This window comes from Chiloscyllium plagiosum, unplaced genomic scaffold (genome assembly GCF_037043375.1).
Source record: "Chiloscyllium plagiosum isolate Xiang-an unplaced genomic scaffold, Cpla_swu_hap1 HiC_scaffold_28, whole genome shotgun sequence".
NCBI classification, from domain to species: Eukaryota; Metazoa; Chordata; class Chondrichthyes; order Orectolobiformes; family Hemiscylliidae; genus Chiloscyllium; species Chiloscyllium plagiosum.
In genome coordinates this window covers 30,047,874-30,066,653 of record NW_028270166.1, presented here as the reverse complement: position 1 = coordinate 30,066,653, position 18,780 = coordinate 30,047,874, and the positions used below count along the sequence as shown (strand labels likewise).

Below are 18,780 nucleotides of genomic sequence, written 5' to 3'. Positions count from 1 at the left end.
GGTGCAGCGGATGCAGTAAATGATGTGTGTGGAGGTGCAGGTGAATTTGTGGCGGATATGGAAATATCCCTTGGGGCCTTGGAGGGAAGTAAGGGGGGAGGTGTGGGCGCAAGTTTTGCATTTCTTGCGGTTGCAGGGGAAGGTGCCGGGAGTGGAGGTTGGGTTGGTGGGGGGTGTGGACCTGACGAGGGAGTCACAGAGGGAGTGGTCTTTTCAGAACACTGATAGGGGAGGGGAGGGAAATATATCCCTGGTGGTGGGGTCCGTTTGGAGGTGGTGGTGGAAATGACGGCGGATGATACGCTGTACATGGAGGTTGGTGGGGTGGTAGGTGAGTACCAGTGGGGTTCTGTCCTGGTGGCAGTCGGAGGGGCGGAGCTCAAGGGCAGAGGAGCGGGAAGTGGAAGAGATGCGGTGGAGGGCATCGTCGACCACGTCTGAGGGGAAATTGCGGTCCTTGAGGAAGGAGGCCATCTGGGTTGTACGGTTTTGGAACTGGTCCTCCTGGGAGCAGATGCGGCGGAGACAAAGGAATTGGGAATATGGGATGGCGTTTTTACAGGGGGCAGGGTGGGAGGAGGTGTAGTCTAGGTAGCCACACCATAGCAACATGACGGTTGGAGGAAGAGCGCCTCATCTTCCGCCTAGGAACCTTCCAACCACAAGGGATGAATTCAGATTTCTCCAGTTACCTAATTTCCCCTCCCCCCACCTTGTCTCAGTCAAATCCCTCGAACTCAGCACCGCCTTCCTAACCTGCAATCTTTTTCCTGACCTCTCCGCCCCCACCCCACTCCGGCCTATCACCCTCACCTTGACCTCCTTCCACCTATTGCATTTCCAACACCCCTCCCCCAAGTCCCTCCTCCCTACCTTTTATCTTAGCCTGCTGGACACACTTTCCTCATTCCTGAAGAAGGGCTTATGCCCGAAACATCAATTCTCCTGTTCCTTGGATGCTGCCTGACCTGCTGCGCTTTTCCAGCAACACATTTTCAGGTGTCATTCTCCCTGTGGTAACCGTCAGAGCTCAGAAAAGTACAACAATGAATTCCTCAGATTTCCTAAACATCTCTCAGTGCTGGATCAACTCCAAATTAACAAGGTTCAAGGGAAAAAAAAACACTTTTCACTAACTCACAAAAAATATAAAATTAAAACTAATGAGGTATTTATAAGGAAAATTGAGGAGTGAATTTCCTCAGTAATAGGTTTGAACCCAATTCTCCTGGGAAATGTCATCAATTGAAATCTCAACTCTGTTTCTCTCTACAGATATGGCTTATTAACAGCATTTTCTGTTTTAATTTTATGTTTGCAGTATCTGGAGTATGTTGTTTTTCTATCTTGTAAAAAATATTTTCTTAAGTTTGTTCAGTATGTATTCTGCAGAATAGAAAGATGATTCTGTGGAAACCTTGAGTTCCTGGTTAATGTGAGAATAGGTGGCATGCTATTCACTTTAAGAAGGATTATAGGACATGGATTCAGTTTCAATTAAACTTTGTCTCACTGTTGTTTCGCATTACTTACTTTCCTTTCTCCAAAAGCGAGCGTTAGAACAGACATTGGAATTTGCCTGAATGCCAACGGGGTCTTCATGCCCCCCCAAGTTTCTCTGTGTGAACGGTGCTGGTAAGGGTTGAGCGGGTTTTGCTGTTTAATGGAGTCAAAGAGCGTCAGTGCAACTCCAGACCAACATGTGTTTGATCATTCCTTCTGAAAACATATTCAGCTGATAGTCCACTGGAGGTCACTGTAGATGTGGGCAAGTGCTCTAACCCAAGAACTCCAGGTAATTCCATGCAGTGGTTAGCTATTAGTAAGGGAATAAAGAACTTACAAGTGCCGTTAAATGGCCTTGAGATATTTCCAGGCTTTTTACAGGCTATCAAATGCTTTTCCAAGTGTAGTTTTTATTGCACCATAGGAAAGATAACAGCCAATTTGTACACAGCAAGCTCCCACAAATGACATTGTAAGAATGACCAGATAATCTCTTTTCAATTATATTCTAGAAGGCAAGAAAGGCTCATCGGGAACACCATTAATAACTCGTAACTATTCTTAGAACCCCCACTGAATTCTTCATGGTCACCTGAGAAGGCAGAAGCAGTTTAACATCACATGCAGAAGGGTTGTGGTGGAGTGAACAAGGAATTTAGCTGTACTTCTGCACTACTGAAATGTTGTCCTGACAAACCTGATAACCTCCTGTAAATCTTTTCAACATACATTATTCTCTGTGAAGAGAGAAAACTGGCAATAAGTGATCAAGACACATTCTTGATTGATTAGCAATTCTCCTCCTGACATTAGTGATAAATTGGGTCAACAAATCTCATTAAAACTACACAATAGATTAGACTTCTTCATTTATGATTATCTGGCCTAGAAAGCCAGATAGACAGCCTCAATGACTGCTTACATTCTGGACTTTACCTTCCTTTCCTGGGAGTCCAGTCCTCTAGATGCTGTGAACTGCCCTCCAGCCCTTATAACCACAATTCCTGCTTCTCACCAACAGTTAGCTTCGTCAAGCAAGTACTGCCCCTGGGTTTTTCCCTGTGTTCTAATCTTGCTCAGTTGTATAAAGTAGCTCCTTCTTGTCTCCTCATGACACAGAACTACCCAACAATTTCTTTTGCAGCTTTTTCCTGAGCCCCAACACACAGGTCCAATTCAGTTGCTTTTCTCAACAGTCCAACTGCTTGCCATGAAACCTGATTCTTACTCTGCTTCCCCCAATTGCCTATTAGCTTTGAACTGCTCTTTCAGAGTCCCTTGAATTGCTTTTTATGGCCAATTGAAATCCTCGCAGTAAGTCCCATCTTTGCTCCTAGGTGTAGTGATTGTAACAAGGACAGCCAGGTGGACCTCGTGGAATATGAGTTCCATGTTTGGGGCTGTTAATCTGGTCCAAACAGTGAGCCCTGGTTGACAGACATAAACAGGAGTGTCAGAGATTCTGTTCACTCTGAGAGCTGGCTCTGAGGGAGCTGGAATAGTGTCAAGGAATTTCCACATGTAAATAAAGGGTGACTTGATGATGGGATTCTGGCATCTGTGGAGTTATTTCACAAGGCAGTTTGAATGCAGCTAACTAGAAATCAGCAGTGAATGTTATAATTCAGTCTCCTGGCTCACATATAGGTATAATGGATACAAAATAGAGAAAATTCCATCTCGAGCATTACTTTCTCTCCTATAAACGTCATTACCTGTGTCTTCAGCTAAAACAAAGGAACTGAAATCACACAGAATTTATAGCACCAGAACAAGCATTTAGTTTAGCTGGTTTGTTCTGAAATTTATGCATGACATAACTCTCCTCCCACAATGACGTCTAACATTTTATTCTTCTATTTAGACTAACTAGAAGTCAAGTTTTTATTAAATGACCTGGTGTTCCAACAACATCCGAAAAATCATTTGGTTATACATGGTTAACATTCCCCCTTTTCTTTATCAAACTAGGTCTGGTGGAGGAAATTGATTGGAAATTTTATCCTCCTTCCTGTAAACAATGAAGCATATTGAATTGCATGCAGAGGACTTGTAGCTCTCTCTCTACTGCCCCCTGGGCATTTCTAAGGGAGTTATCACTATAGTTTTAGTGTCAATGGCTCTATTGCTGAGGATGCCTTTTTAAACAACCTATAGTATAGGATTACCAACTCTGGCTGGAACATTCTAGGAGATGTCATCAAATCCACTCCCATCTTTGACTGTCCTTTGTAGATTCGTGCTGTTGGCAGCCAACATGTCAGCTTCTCAAATGGCTTTTCAATGTGTCCGGTTTTGACATTTGAAAATTTGGTCATCTTGCTTCTACTTCTTTCATCCTCTTGCACTTATATAGCTTCCCCTGAAATACATCTAAACTAGACCATGGTGGCTCAGTGGTTAGCACTACTGCCGCACAGCACCTGGGACCTGGATTCAATGCCATCTTCAGGCGACTGTCTGTGTGGGGTTTCCACATTCTATCCCTATCTATATGGGATTCCTCCAGGTGTTTTGGTCTCTTCAACAGTCCAAAGATGTGTGGATTAGGTGGGTTGGTTGTGCTAAATTGTGAGGGATGTGCAGGCTAGGTGGATTAGCCATGGGAGAGGTGGGGTGGGCCTGGGTGGGATGCTCTTTGGAGAGTTGGTGTGGACTTGATGGGCCAAATGGCATGAGTCCAAACTCATGGTATTCTATTCTTTTCAACTCATCCACATGGTAACAAGTTGCACATTCTAATCATATTCCATTCCACATTCACAAGATAAGACATTTATCCTGAATTCATTGTTTCAGATAATTATGTGATCCTTCTGACCTGCCACTTTGAACTATTCAACATGTGAATATACCTTTTCTTAATGTCTATCTAATAAAACTGTGTTAATTACACAGTGTTTTACTGAGAGGTCATTTGTTGTCTGGAAATGTAACCATAAGAGGTTTTCATAAAAAGAAACTCACTGCCAGTGCTTGTTTGTGAGGAAAGGAATTAGACACTTTTTAAACAGACAGGCACCCATATGAAAAAATGCCAGGAATGAACTAAGGAGAATTAATTATGTGCACGCTGTCAGTGCACAAGACTGACCTGACCTACCTCTAAGTCCACCACCATGTGACCAAGAAAATTTAATCCATGTGTAATTTTGTTGTGCAATTTACATGGGTGATCTCATTGTGTTATCTCAGAGTGTGTACTATCCAACGGGTGATAGCCAATCAAAGCCTGTTCCATTTCTCCTAAATTTAATTTCCATTAACTCCAATAGTGTACATAATGTAACATCAGTAAGCTACTGGAGGACTTTCAGCAGACATTTCCCTGGAGCATCAGAGGCTGAGGGGTGACCTTATGGAGGTTTATAAAATCATGAGGGGCATGGATAGTGTAAATAGACAAGGTCTTTTCCCTGGGGAGGGGGAGTCCAGATTAGAGGGCATAGATTTAGGGTGAGAGGGGAAAAATTTAAAAAGGGACCTAAGGGACAACTTTTTCATGAAGAGGGTGGTGCGTGTATGGAAGGAGCTGCCAGAGGAAGTAGTGGAGGCTAGTAAAATTACAACCTTTAAAAGGCATCTGGATGAATAGGAAGGGTTTAGAGTGATGTGGGCTAAGTGCTGGAAAATGGGACTAGATTAATTTAGGATATCTGGTTGACATGGATCAGTTGGACTGAATAGTCTGTTTTTGTGCTGTACATTTCCATGATTCCATTAGACTCCATCCTAACTGAAATCAGGATAGGGAGGAGAAGATAGCTTGGACAAGCAGAAAAGGCGAGTGAGAAAGAGCAATTATGACAGGACATTAGGTTGGTGCTTGTTCATGGGAACATCTAACTTTAGGGAGAAAATAAACAAAATAGCTATATATAATTCATGGCAGAATATTAAGACTTGGAGGTCGTGATCAAGCCTGAATCAACAGCAAAAGTTGCAGAACATTTAATTTTCCAATCATTGCATTGTATCACTAATGCCAAAAGTATAATCTCCTGCCTATATTATAGTTGGTGCTTATAAATACTTATTGCTTTTGAGAGATATAATCGTGTAACTCCCTGTAAGGTAACAGCTGCTTACATAATGTTCTCCAGTAAATCCTTAAGGAAGAAATTAGGGAAATACCATCATTAAAAGGAAGCCAATCTTTTTCCTCAATATTTTCCCTTGTTTTGTTTAGTCCCTGCAGGTGGCTTGGGATGTGTACCCACCAAATTTGAATCAGTTGTGTTTGAGAATCCAAATGCATTAGAGCTTTTTCAAACTGTGGAATTGTGTGAAGTGACAGAGAACCGTTACAGACTGCCCCATGTGGAGTATTACTATGTGATCACCATTAATTCCAGCAGTGAGAAGGAAGAGAGCCTCAAGGTACTGGAGGTGTTAATTACTCAGCAGCTGCAGTTTGCTCAGTGTTTGGCTTTTGTGCATTGCATTGGCTCCAGAAGTGATTGAACCTTTTTGTTGTGGTAATGTTACAGGAAATTGAGGTTGGCAGATGTTTGGGAGTGTGTACTGCAGGAAGTGGCTGTCACTTCAGGTGAGCACAGCTGGTCCAAGTATCTTCCCCACCCCCATGAATATGTTTTCCAAAAGATAGTCTGATGCTGAGTTTCACTATTAGTAATGTTCTTGCGGATGCCATGACATCTGGTTAATTTTGGGCACTAAATGATTTGGTATTGCTGTCCACAGAGGCTTGGTCCAAACTCAAGAGACAGATTCTCCCTGTACAGCAGCAACAAAAATATTTTTAAAATATTAACTGTATTTTCAATCAGCAAGAGAGAAGAGATTTAGGTGTTCAGGTTTGCAAGAAGTTAAAAGCACCACCTCAAACAATATAGGCCGATAAAAGGCTAATGGCATGCTGTGGTTTATCACAAAATATAGAATACCAAAGTCAAGATGCAATGGTATATTAAACCATAGTAAAATTATAGCGGAAGTATTTTCTGCAGATTTTGGTACCACGCTTTAGGAAAGCTCATAAAATAATAGAGGAGACAAGAAGGGTTTAACAGGATGCTGCCTGCCTGTCTGCTGAGAAAATATATATATGAAGACTGGATGAAAAATGTAAGTTAGCTGAGTGTGAACTGTGTTCAACATGATTTAATAAAGATATTTTTGATCATGAAAAGATAGAAATGAAATAGTAGAAACCAACTCTTTCTGGAGATTGAAGGCTCAAAGTGAGGAACATAAGATTAAATATAAGATTTAGGATGAGAGCAACATTTTACAGAAGCTCATCAGGTTATTGTAAGCACTACTGGAGCCAGGATTAAAGCAGGAACCATTGTGTATATGATCTACAAGGTTCTCCAAAACTCTTGCAAAAATATTAATGGATGTGCCATAACAGCTTAAGTAGCTGTTCATGCTGTTTCTCTGAATTTCTGGCAAAATTACAGAGGGAGATCAGGAGAATCTTTGAGGAAATTCTATTGTCAATGTCAGCATTAAAAGCAAGTTGGGTAGGTGCTTAAAAGAAAGGGAAATAAATGGATATGGAAACAGAGCTGGCACAAGGGATTAAATGAATTTACTTTAATGCTAATGATGCGGTAAAATTGAATTACCTTTAATAAGAAACAGTAGTACAGAAATAGAAACATCAACAGAGCAAAACAAAAGCCAAAGATAATTCATAATTTTGTTTTATTATGAAATTAAGAATCAGAGTTCTTTTATTCAAACTACTGAAAAGATTAACATACTTTCAAAGATCGTTCTGAATTAGAATTTTATTCAATTGTTTGACCTTTCTTGCCAAACTGTTTTAAGATATTGCAACATAATTAGCAAAGAATGTTTAGTGGATTCCAGAAGTGTTCACTGGATCACTATTTCAGGGAAAGTATCAGATAAAATTACTGTTGTGCTAAAATTGTGTTAGAGGAATGTAAACATGATGAAATGATGTGCCACTGGAAATTCTTTTGAAAGTTCACACATCCATAGATCCTTAAATTATTAGTGAGACCTTTAATATGTTGAATGTGTAAGATTCTCCACATAATTATTTTCAACCAAAATCTTCTAACTTTTAGTATGCAAGGTAGGCTTAACTTAATCACAATGATATACCTCATTGCCTTTGTATTCAGCACTGTAGATGTTGGGCCTGCATCTTAGGGTTTTGCAGTATTAAAAAAATGATTTAAAAATTTTAAGTACACCTAACACAGTATAAACAACATAATGTTCTTCAGCAAGTCAAGACACAGTTAGAAGCAGAATAAAGTTTACATGTAACTTTATTTGTAGGTACTGTACCCAATCTTCATGTACTTCTCTCAGAACTATCCAATTTCTGTGGAATTTACTGAGATTTTACCAATCTTTGTGCAAGTCAACAAGAGATATCTAATCTCTGTGTAAATCACGTCTGCTTGACACTCTGATAGAGCTAGGGTTAGACTATTATTAAAGACAATTTTAAATAATTTCTACAGTGGAAATTTATAGGAGTACAGTTCAGCTTGGTTTTAATGGTTTGTTTCAGAATACGACATCTAGAATTCTGCCTTTCCTGCCATGATCTGTAAGCCCTTTTGAGTTTGGTTTGCTTTAACTTCGGAAGACCTGTGTATTTCTGACAGTCAGTTGTTGAACTGAAAGGAAGACATTTACTATAAAGACAGTGATGCGGTAACTGAATGTTCAGCTGTTCTTTGAATGTACTGTACTTAAAAACTGGTTGGATTTTTGACAAGATCGTGATGTATTGAAATATTGAGTTAATCTTAAAAGCACCCACTGTTAAATTGGAATGCCAAAACAGTTTCAAGTTCCCTACTCACAGCTGATACTTGACCAAAGTTCCATGGATGAAATCTGTTCCCCTTATCAAAGATGTAGATGGCTCTTCCCAATTTTTTCAGGAATTCTCAGAAGGACCAGTGCTTGGTTTGTGAAGACAGCTCATCAAATGATTGTACCCCGTGGGAATAGAAACTCTCTCATTCAGAAGCTGATGTGGAAAGTTCAAGTCGATCTATACCATCAAACCCTGCAATTGCCACGGGACAAAATAATAATGAACAGAGAGACTGAAAGTAGGATTGCACGACAGTGTAATCGCCGCCAGTTGTCAGATATCCATTTCACATCCACTTTCCGAGCCAGTAATAGTAGACATTACCACATCCCGAACAGTCAATCGAATGTCTTGTATCATGTCTCACATTAATATATGTTACGCACTGCTCCTTTCCCAGACAACTGAATGGTTTCACAGTGATTGTGAGCTATCCCATGATTTTGATTTCCACAAACCAGTATCCAATTGTTGTCCTCACTTGGTGCTTGTGCTTACCAGCAAGAGCTATTAGAGAGAGCTCTGTTGAGCCAATAGCAGTAACCCTTAGCCATGTTCTTAGCACCCTCTTCAGGGCAGAGACTAGAACATAGAACAAAGAACAGTACGGCACAGTACAAGCCCTTCGGTTGTGCTGACCTTTTATCCAACTTGAAGATCAAACTAATCTAAATACCCTTCATTTTACTATTATCCATGTTCCTATCCAAGAATCGCTTAAATGTCCCTAATGTATCTGACTCTACTAGAGTCATGGATTCATTGAGATGTACAGCACGGAAACAGACCTTTTGGTCCAACTTGTCCATGCCGAACAGATATCACAACCGAAACTAGTCCCATTTGCCAGCACTTGGTCCATATCCCTCTGAACCCTTCCTATTCATGTACACATTCGGATGCCTTTAAATGCTGTAATTATACCAGCTTCCATCACTTCCTCTGGCAGTTCATTCCACACATGCACCATCTTCTGTGTGAAAACGTTGCCCCTTAGGTCCCTTTAGAATTTTTCCCCTCTCACCGTAAACCTATGCCCTCTAGTTCTGGACTCCCCCACCCTAGGGAAAAGACTTTGTCTATTTACCATTTCCATGACCTTCATGATTTTATAAATCTCTATAAGGTCACCCCTCAGTCTCCGATGCTCCTGGGAAACAGTGCAAGCCTATTCAGCCCCTCCCTATAGCTCAAATCCTCCAACCCTGACAACATCCTTGTAAATCTTTTCTGAACCCTTTCAAGTTTCACAATATCCTTCCAATAGGAAGGAGACCAGAATTGCACACAATATTCCACAAGTGGCCGAACCAATATGCTGTACAGTTGCAACATGACCTCCCAACTCCTATACTCCATGTGCTGACCAATAAAGGAAAGCATACCAAACACCTTCTTCACTGTCCTATCTACCTGTGACTCTAATTTCAAAAAACAATGAACCTGCACTCCAAGGTCTCTTTGTTCAGCAACACTCCCCAGGACCATCCCATGAAGCGTTTAAGCCCTGCTCTGATTTGATTTTCCAAATTGCAGCACCTTGCACTAATCTAAATTTAACTCCACCTGTCACTCCTCAGCCATTGCTGGCAGTGCATTCCACATACCCATCACTCTCTGTGTAAAGAATTGACCTCTGACATCTCCCCTAAACCTTCCTCCAATCACCTTAAAATTATGTCCCCTTGTGACAGCCATTTCTGACTGGGTAAACGTCTCTATTGATTCTATCTATGCATCTCATCATATTTTACACCTCTATCGAGTCACCTCTCACCCTTCTTTGTTCCAATGAGTAAAGCATTAGCTCCCTCAACCCTTCTTCAACAGATATGACCTCCAGTCAGGCAGCTTCCTGGCAAATATCCTTTGCACCCTCTCTAAATCTTCCACATCCTTCCTACAATGAGGCAACCAGAACTGAACACAATATTCCAACTGTGGTCTAACTAGGGCTCTATAGAGCTGCAGCGAAACCTCGCGGCTCTTAAACTCAATCCCCATGCTAATGAAAGCCAACACACCATAGGCCTTCTTAACAATCCTATCAACTTGGGTGGCAACTTTGAGGGATCTATGGAGATGGACCCTAGGGTCCCTCTGTTTCTCCACACTGCCAAGTATCTTGACTTTAACCCTACATTCTGCATTAAAATTCAACCTTCCAAAATGAATCACTTCACACTTCTCCAGGTTGAACTCCATCTGCCACTTATCAGCCCATATCAGCATTCTGTCAATGTCCCATTGCAATCTACAACAGTCCCTCACAGTATCCACCACTCCACCAACCTTTATGTCATTGGCAAACTTACTAACTCACTTTTCCAATTCCTCATCTAAGTCATTTATAAAAATCACAAGGAGCAGAGGTCCCAGAACTTATCCCTGCAGAACACCACTGGTCACCAAGCTCCAGGCTGGATATGTTCCACCTACCACCATCCTCTGTCTCCTATGGACCAGATAATTCTGTATTTAGACAGCCAAATTTCCCTGTATCCCATGCCTCCTTACTTTCTGAATGAGCCTACCATGGGAACCTTATCAAACGCCTTGCTAAAATCCATGTATACCACATCCACTGCTCTACCTTCATCAATGTGTTTTATCACATGCTCAAAGAATTCAATAAGGTTTGTGAGGCATGACTTGCCCCTGACAAAGCCATGCTGACTATCTCCAATCAAACCATGGTTTTCTAAGTAATCATAAATCCCGTGTCTCAGAATTCTCTTCAATAATTTGCCCATCACAGATTTAAGACTGACTGGTCTGTAATTCCCAGAATTATCCTTACCTCTTTTCTTGAAACAAGGGAATAACATTTGCCACCCTACAATTATCTGGCACTACTACTGTGGACAGTCAGGACACAAAGTTCATCGCCAGAAGTGCAGCAATATCTTCCCTCGCTTCCTGTAGTAACCTTGGGTATATCCCATATGGCCCAGGGTACTTATCTATCCTTATGTTTTTCAAAATTTTCAACACATCCTCCTTCCTAACATCAACCTGTTTGAACATATCAGCCTGTTTCATGCTGTCCTCACAAATGACAAGGTCACTCTCACTGTTGAATACTGAAGCAAAGTATTCATTAATGACTACCCCTACCTCTTCCAACTCCAGGCACAAGTTCCCTCCAATATCCCTGATCCGCTTTACCTCACTCTGGCCATCCTCTTGTTCCTCACATAAGTGTAGAATGCCTTAGGGTTTTCCTTAATCCTACCCACTAAAGCTTGTTCATGCCCCCTTCTAGCTCTCCTGAGTCTATTCTTCAGTTCCTTCCTGGCTACCTTGTAACGCTTTAGAGCACTGTCTGATCCTTGCCTTCTCAACCCTAAGTAAGCTTTCTTCTTCCTCTTGACTAGATGTTCTACATCCCTTGTTACCCAAGATTTCTTCACCCTACCATCTCTTCCTTGCCTCAGAGGAACCAATCTATCCAGCATTATCAGCAAATACTCCCTAAACAATCTCAACAATTCTGTCATGCATTTTCCTGAGAACATCTGTTCCCAATATGGTCGTAGTTCCTGCCTAATAGCATTGTAATTCTCCCTCCCCTAATTAAGTACTTTTCCATACTGTCCACTCCTATCCCTCTCCATGACTATAGGAACATCACTATCATCAAAATGCTCTCCAACTGAGAGATCTGACACCTGGCCTGGTTTGTTGCCAAGCACCAAATCCAATATGGCCTCCCCTGTAGTCAGTCTATCTATATATTGAGTCAGGAATCCTTCATGGACACACCTGCCAAAAACTACCCCATCTAAACTATTTGAACTAAGGAGGTTCCAATCGATATTAGGGAAGTTAAAGTCACCCATGACAACAACACTCTTACTTCTGCAACTTTCCAAAATCTTCTTTCTAGTCTGCTCCTCCGTGTCTCTGTTGCTATTGGGGATCTTAAGAAAACTCCCAATAAAGTGACTGCTCCTTTTCTGGTTCTGACTTCTACCCGTAATGACTCAGTAGACAAACCCTCCTTGACGACTCCCCTTTCTGCAGCTGTGATACTATTCCTGATTAGCAATGCCACTCCTCCACCTCTTTTACCTCAACCCCATTCCTTTTGAAACATCTAAACCCTGGAACATCCAACAGCCATTCCTACACCTGTGACATTCAAGTATCCATAATGGCATCAACACCATAATTCCAAGTACTGATCCATGCTCTAAGTTCATCACCCTTATTCCTGATACTTCTTGCGTTAGAATAGACATATTTCAACCTATCACACTGACTGCAACTTTGCATTATCAACTGTCTATCTGGAGCTCATTGCATGGGTCCGAAATTCTAACTAGGTCTCAGGAGGTCATCATTCTTCAACCTAGTTCCACTTCAAAGCTGCCCATATTCTTAAGAACTTTTCCAAGGATTGAAATAGGGTCAATTCTACACTTGCTAGGTAATGAATAGGTTTTGAGCCTTTGACTTGCTAGCAAATCATATAAATGGAGTAATATGCATACTTGGAGTCAGAGGCTCACCATTATAAGGACAGCTCAGTAGCGCTCATCTGAGCAACCAGCAATTAAGCTGAGTTCTGACAGGTCAGGAAGCCAAGGACCCATTGAATTATAAAGTGGTTAAATATTCAGTCCAAACAAAGCTTTCAGAAAGTAATTGATCCCTTCTGCAATCTACTAATGGCTGCACATTATCAGGTCCTTTCCTGGGACTTCAGTCAGATTCATGATAGCTTATGGCTAGAATTTGTTTTGCTATCAAACAGAAATCCTGGGTTTGCCCAGAAATGCTTATTTGATTTAGTATGGGAGAAGGCAAGTGTAGAATTGACCGTGTTTTGATCCTTGGAAAAGTTCTTTAGAGTATAGGCAGCTTTGAAGTGGAACCAGATTGACTAATGATGACCTTCTCCTTGGGCCCAGTTAGAATTTCAGACTCATGCAGAGAGCTCCAGGTGTAGCCACTGTGACTAGGCTGAATCTACTAAATTGGGTTGATTCCATTTAAGAGCAATCATACAAGTCAATCTGAGGAAAGAAAACAAACAACCCAGGATTATTCTCAATGGCTGTTCTACTCTTGGTTGAGCTGCAATAGCTCTGTTTTCAACATATTTATACATTTGTTTCATATCATACATTACTGTTGTGTTAGATGTAAAGGCTCTGAAAGGGTTATTATAGTGGAATGCTTCAAAGATGATTCACGATGATGAAATCATCCAGACTTGGTTGGAGCACAGCTTAGGAAGAGTAAGGTATACCATTCACATCCTCTTCATAGTCTCTGTAACAATGTCTAACACTTCAGTGTTGATAAAATGTGGATCTGGAAAAAGCACAGCAGGTCAAGCAGCATCAGATGAGCAATGTTTCAGGACGGAGACTTCATCAGGACTTGAGTGGGGAGATGGGGGCTGAGAATTAAATAGAGGGAGGGGGTTTAGGCTGGGTAAAAGGTAGATGAGATGGTGATATGTGGATTCAGGTAGGGGGTGATTGAGATTGGTCAGTGGGAAGGGTGGAGGGGATAGGTAGGAAGGAACATGGATAGGTTAGGTCAGGTCAAGGGGGCGGGGTGAAGAAGGAGGCATGGACATGGGATGAGGTGGGGGTGAACATACTGGGAAGCTAGTTAATTCTATGTTGAGGCTTGTAGTTTATCACATGCTAGAAATTATATGTCTCTTATTTAGGACAACAGCATCTTCTCATTAGTCTAGTAAGTGGTTTTCCCCTACCATTCTAGCGCAAACTTGCTCCTGTAGATCCCAACCCAACATGCGGATAGTGGCAGCAAACCATGGCAAACAAGGTGCAAACAGCCTGATAAGGTGATGTGTGTGACAGGATTATTTATACCACATGTGTCAGATGGAAAATAAATTCTATTGTGTCAATAAATAATGCACCATTACAGACAAACTTTATTTTTCCAATTCTGACAAACAATCATCAACCATTGTTTTAGAGTCATTAAGTCATACAGCATGGAAACAGACCCTTCAGTCTAACTTGTCCCTGCTAACCAGACATCCAATTCTGACCTAGTCCCATTGCCAGCATTTAGCCCATATCCCTCTAAACCCTTCCTACTCATACACCCATCCAGATGCCTTTTAAATGTTGTAATTGTATCCGCCTCTACTACTTCCTCTGGCAGCTCACACACACTACCCTCTGCCTGGTCATCCTGGGTCAGGGGAGAGAACTTCGTACATGTCTCTTCTGGACTCTCAGGGATGAAGTTTTTAAACTCCTTTTACAGAACATCAGGAGAGGAGGATTTACACACAGCAAATTCCAATTTATTATGGTGCCTTACCTTCTTTTAATGACTTCAATGGAAGGTGTCTTCCCCTAGCCCAGGCCCAGCAATGAGGTGGCTTTCAACAGCTTGGATTGGCAGTATACGCCTGGTGCCTGCTGGAGCAGTCTTCCGGTGTGGCGATGTCATGATGTGGTGGTCCAGGAGGGGCAGTTTCAGCTGGAGTCTGGAGGTCCCACGTGGAGGTCTTCTTCAGCAGCTTCCGGGCATTTGAGCAGACTTCGGTGTGGTGGGGCTGTCTCAGCCCAGTACTGCATGGTGGTCTTAGTCCAGTTTTCCAGTGTACCCCAAACTTTTACTTTCTTTCTTCTTACTTATAACTTATAACTTCTGTCATTAATTTAGGCACTGTGATATGGTGACTTATAAAACTTTTCACTTTTTTGTAAAAATACACCTGACAATAAATTGCAAAAACAAAAGTTACCCCTCACGATCTTTTTAAATCTTTCCCCTCTCACCTTAAACTTATGCCCTCTAGTTTTGGACTCCTCTGCCCTGGGAAAAAGACCTTGGCTATTCATCTTATCCATGACCGTCATGATTTTATAAACCTCTATAAGGTCCCCTCTCAGCCTCTGGTGTTCTAGAGAAAATAATTCCAGTCTATTCAGTCTCTCTCTACAACTCAAACCTTCCAATCTGGAAACATTCTTGTAAATCTTTTCTGCGTCATCTCAAGTTTAACAACATCCTTCCTGTAGAAGGGTGATCAGAATTGTATGCAGTATTCTAAAAGTCTTCTGAAGTATGCATTTAAGGATGTAGGAGTCCATGGTTAGGCCAGCTTTACTGCCCATCCTTAGAGCTGAAACATTAACTCTGTTTCTTTTTCCACAGATACTGCTAGATTCCTTGAGTATTTCCAGAATTTTCAGTATTGACTTCATTATTAGATTTGTCAAGTTGCAGTTTCTGATAAGTTAGGTACTACAGAGGTACCTCAACTCAACTGTTCAGTTTTAGGTTAATGTGCTTAACCATTAAAATAAGAATTGCTTACAAAACCTTCAATGCCTGAAATTAATTGATTGATATAAAAAAAGACTAATCAAATATGACAATTAAATGAAGCTTCACTGATTTTCTCCCGCCACTGGCTGAAATCAGTGTTGGATGCTGACAGCTAGAACGCAGCAGGATGGTCCTTTAAAGCTGTTCACAAACAGTGGGTTTGATGAAATGGTCCTGAGGTGATTCTGTAATGCAACACTTAGATGATAAGATGATTCAAATAAATAGAACTCATTGAAGCACTGTGAAACCATACTCGATTTACAGCATTTATTATCTACAGTATGTAGTCTTTCAGATTGGAGCATTTCAGTTGAATTTAATGTTTGCAAATTAAAAATATTCTAGGAATGTGGTTCTCTGCTCAAGCTGAGGAACATCACTGATAAGAAATTGACTATTTCTTACTTTATCCTCCATTGTCAGCAGCAATCACTCTCAGTTCAGATACAATCCAGGTTCATAAGTGCTTGGAAGAAGATGTATTTAATCTGTCAATCCATTTCTAAAGAATCTATTTATGACAGAGATGTACCTAGTGCATAGTTAAAATCTTCCTACATTATCACAGAGCAAACTTAAAAATTACTTTTGCTATAAAACACTTGGGAACATCATAGAGACTTGAAAGGTATTATATAAATACTGTTCGTTATTACTATCATTACTTCAACCTCAGATCACCCATTACTGTACTATCTACTGTTATTTCTGATGTCCTAATACAATCATAGAGTGACAGAGATGTACAGCATGGAAACAGACCCTTTGGTCCAACCCGTCCTTGCTGACCAGATATCCCAACCCAATCTAGTCCTGCCTGCCAGCATCTGACCCATATCCCTCCAAACCCTTCCTATTCATATACCCATCCAAATGACTCTTAAATGTTGCAATTGTACCAGCCTCCACCACTTCCTCTGGCAGCTCATTCCATACACGTACCACTCTCTGTGTGAAAAAGTTGTCCCTCAGATCTCTTTTATATCTTTCCCCTCTCACCCTAAACCTATGCCCTCTAGTTCTGCACTCCCCGACCCCAAGGAAAAGACTTTGCCTATTTACCTATCCATGCCCCTCATAATTTTGTAAACCTCTATAAGATCATCCCTCAGCCGCTGGCGCTCCAGAGAAAACAGCCATAGCCTATTCAACCTCTACCTATAGCTCAAATCCTCCAATCCTGGCAACATCCTTGTAAATCTTTTCTGAACCCTTTCAAGTTTCACAACATCTTTCCGAAAGGAAGGAGACCAGGATTGCACACAATATTCTAACAATGGCCTAACCAATGTCCTGTACAGCCGCAACATGACCTCCCAAATCCTGTACTCAATACTCTGACCGATAAAGGAAAGCATACCAAACTCCTTCTTCACTATCCTATCTATCTGAGACTCCACTTTCAAGGAGCTATGAACCTGCACTCCAAGGTCTCTTTGTTCAGCAACACTCCCTAGGACCTTACCATTAAGTGTATAAGTCCTGCTAAGATTTGCTTTCCCAAAATGCAGCACCTCGCATTTATCAGAATTAAACTATATCTGCCACTTCTCAGCCCATTGGCCCATCTGGTCAAGATCCTGTGTAATCTGAGGTAACCCTCTTCGCGTCTACTACACCTCCAATTTTGGTGTCATCTGCAAACTTACTAACTGTACCTCTTATGCGCGCATCCAAATCATTTATGTAAATGACAAAAAGTAGAGGACTACCAATTTGAACCAGGTGGTATGGAGGCACTAGGAATTAGGGTTAAACTACTCCATACAACTACTGCCTGACAGAGAGATGAAATTTCCTCTTATCCTGGGCTGGATTTTAATATGGACATGAAGGGAAAGAATAAATTGCTGTCTAGTCTTTGACATAGCTGTCTAGTCTTTGAAATTAGCTGACAAGAGAAGTGCTTTAAAGGTTTTGTTCCAGAAAAATGCACAGTTTTCTCCTTTTCCAAGAAATATTTGGCATGTATTGGGTCAGCATGGTGGCTCAGTGGTTAGCATTGCTGTCTCACAGTGCCAGGAACCCAGGTTTGATCCTCAAGTGACTATCTGTGTGGAGTTTGCACATTCTCCCCGTGTCGGTGTGGATTTCCTCTGGGTGCTCCAGTTTCTTCCAAACATGTGCAGGTAAGGTAATTTGGCCATGCTAAATTGTCCATAGTGTTCAGGGATGTGTAGGTGAGGGTCATTAGTCTGAGGAAATGTCTGAGTAACAGGAAATTGATCTGGGTGGGAGGGTTGGTATGGACTTTTTGCGCCAAATGGCCTGTTTCCACATTGTAGGGATTCTACACTGCGCTCGATTATCGTAGAATTACAGAATGATGTGGGACAAACAGGACCATTTGGCCCATGAAACATGTGCCAGAGCTTTGAACAAACTACTCAATCAGCTCCATTTCCCTGCTTTTTCCCCACAGCACTGAAAAGGTACATTTTCAACTCCATTTTGAATGGTAAAATTAAATCTGTTTTCACCACCTTTCCAAACAATGTTTAAAATTGTAGCACTGAGTTCATACATTGCTTCATTCAACCTGCCAAAATGTATCATTTTTCACATCTGTTAAACTTCTTTTGCCCATATAGCTAGAATGTTTGCTTTCCTGAAGTCTGTTACTAGCCTCCTCAGATATGTTCCTCTACTTATTTTTCTTCTGCACAGATGTCCAAGATCCATGAATGGCAGTACTCTGAAACTCGAGAAGTCCATGCGTTGCTATACTGATCAGTGCGCATGGCCATACAGCTTAGAGGAAACATTGCTCCTCTGTGTTTACTACATTAGGTTTCATGTCATCTGCAAAATTTGACATTTCATAGTTGTCAGTGTTATTCATATTAATTAGAGTCATAGAGCTGTACAGCATGGAAACAGACCCTTTGGTCCAACTCATCCAACCAGGTATCCTAAACAAATCTAGTCCAATTTGCTAGCATTTGGCCCATATAGGGTGCTTGAGAGTTACAAGTTAGCCAGGAAAGACCTAAAGAGAGAGCTAAGAAGAACCAGGAGAGATCATGAGAAGTCATTGGCAGGTAGAATCAAGGAAAACCATAAAGCTTTCTATAGGTAAATCAAGAATAAAAAAATGACTA

At 41.2% G+C, this 18,780-nt stretch overlaps 1 protein-coding gene across 1 annotated transcript; it reads left to right on the top strand.

Annotated features, from left to right (window-relative positions):
* Positions 1 to 1,583: 1,583 nt before the first annotated feature.
* On the top strand, positions 1,584 to 8,637 carry LOC122565554 (uncharacterized). Its single transcript, XM_043721607.2, is given in 6 exon segments — positions 1,584 to 1,625; positions 1,627 to 1,795; positions 5,705 to 5,886; positions 5,997 to 6,068; positions 8,416 to 8,470; positions 8,473 to 8,637. Coding segments are annotated over 6 exon segments (606 nt in total). The 3' UTR covers positions 8,559 to 8,637.
* The last annotated feature ends 10,143 nt before the right edge of the window (positions 8,638 to 18,780 follow it).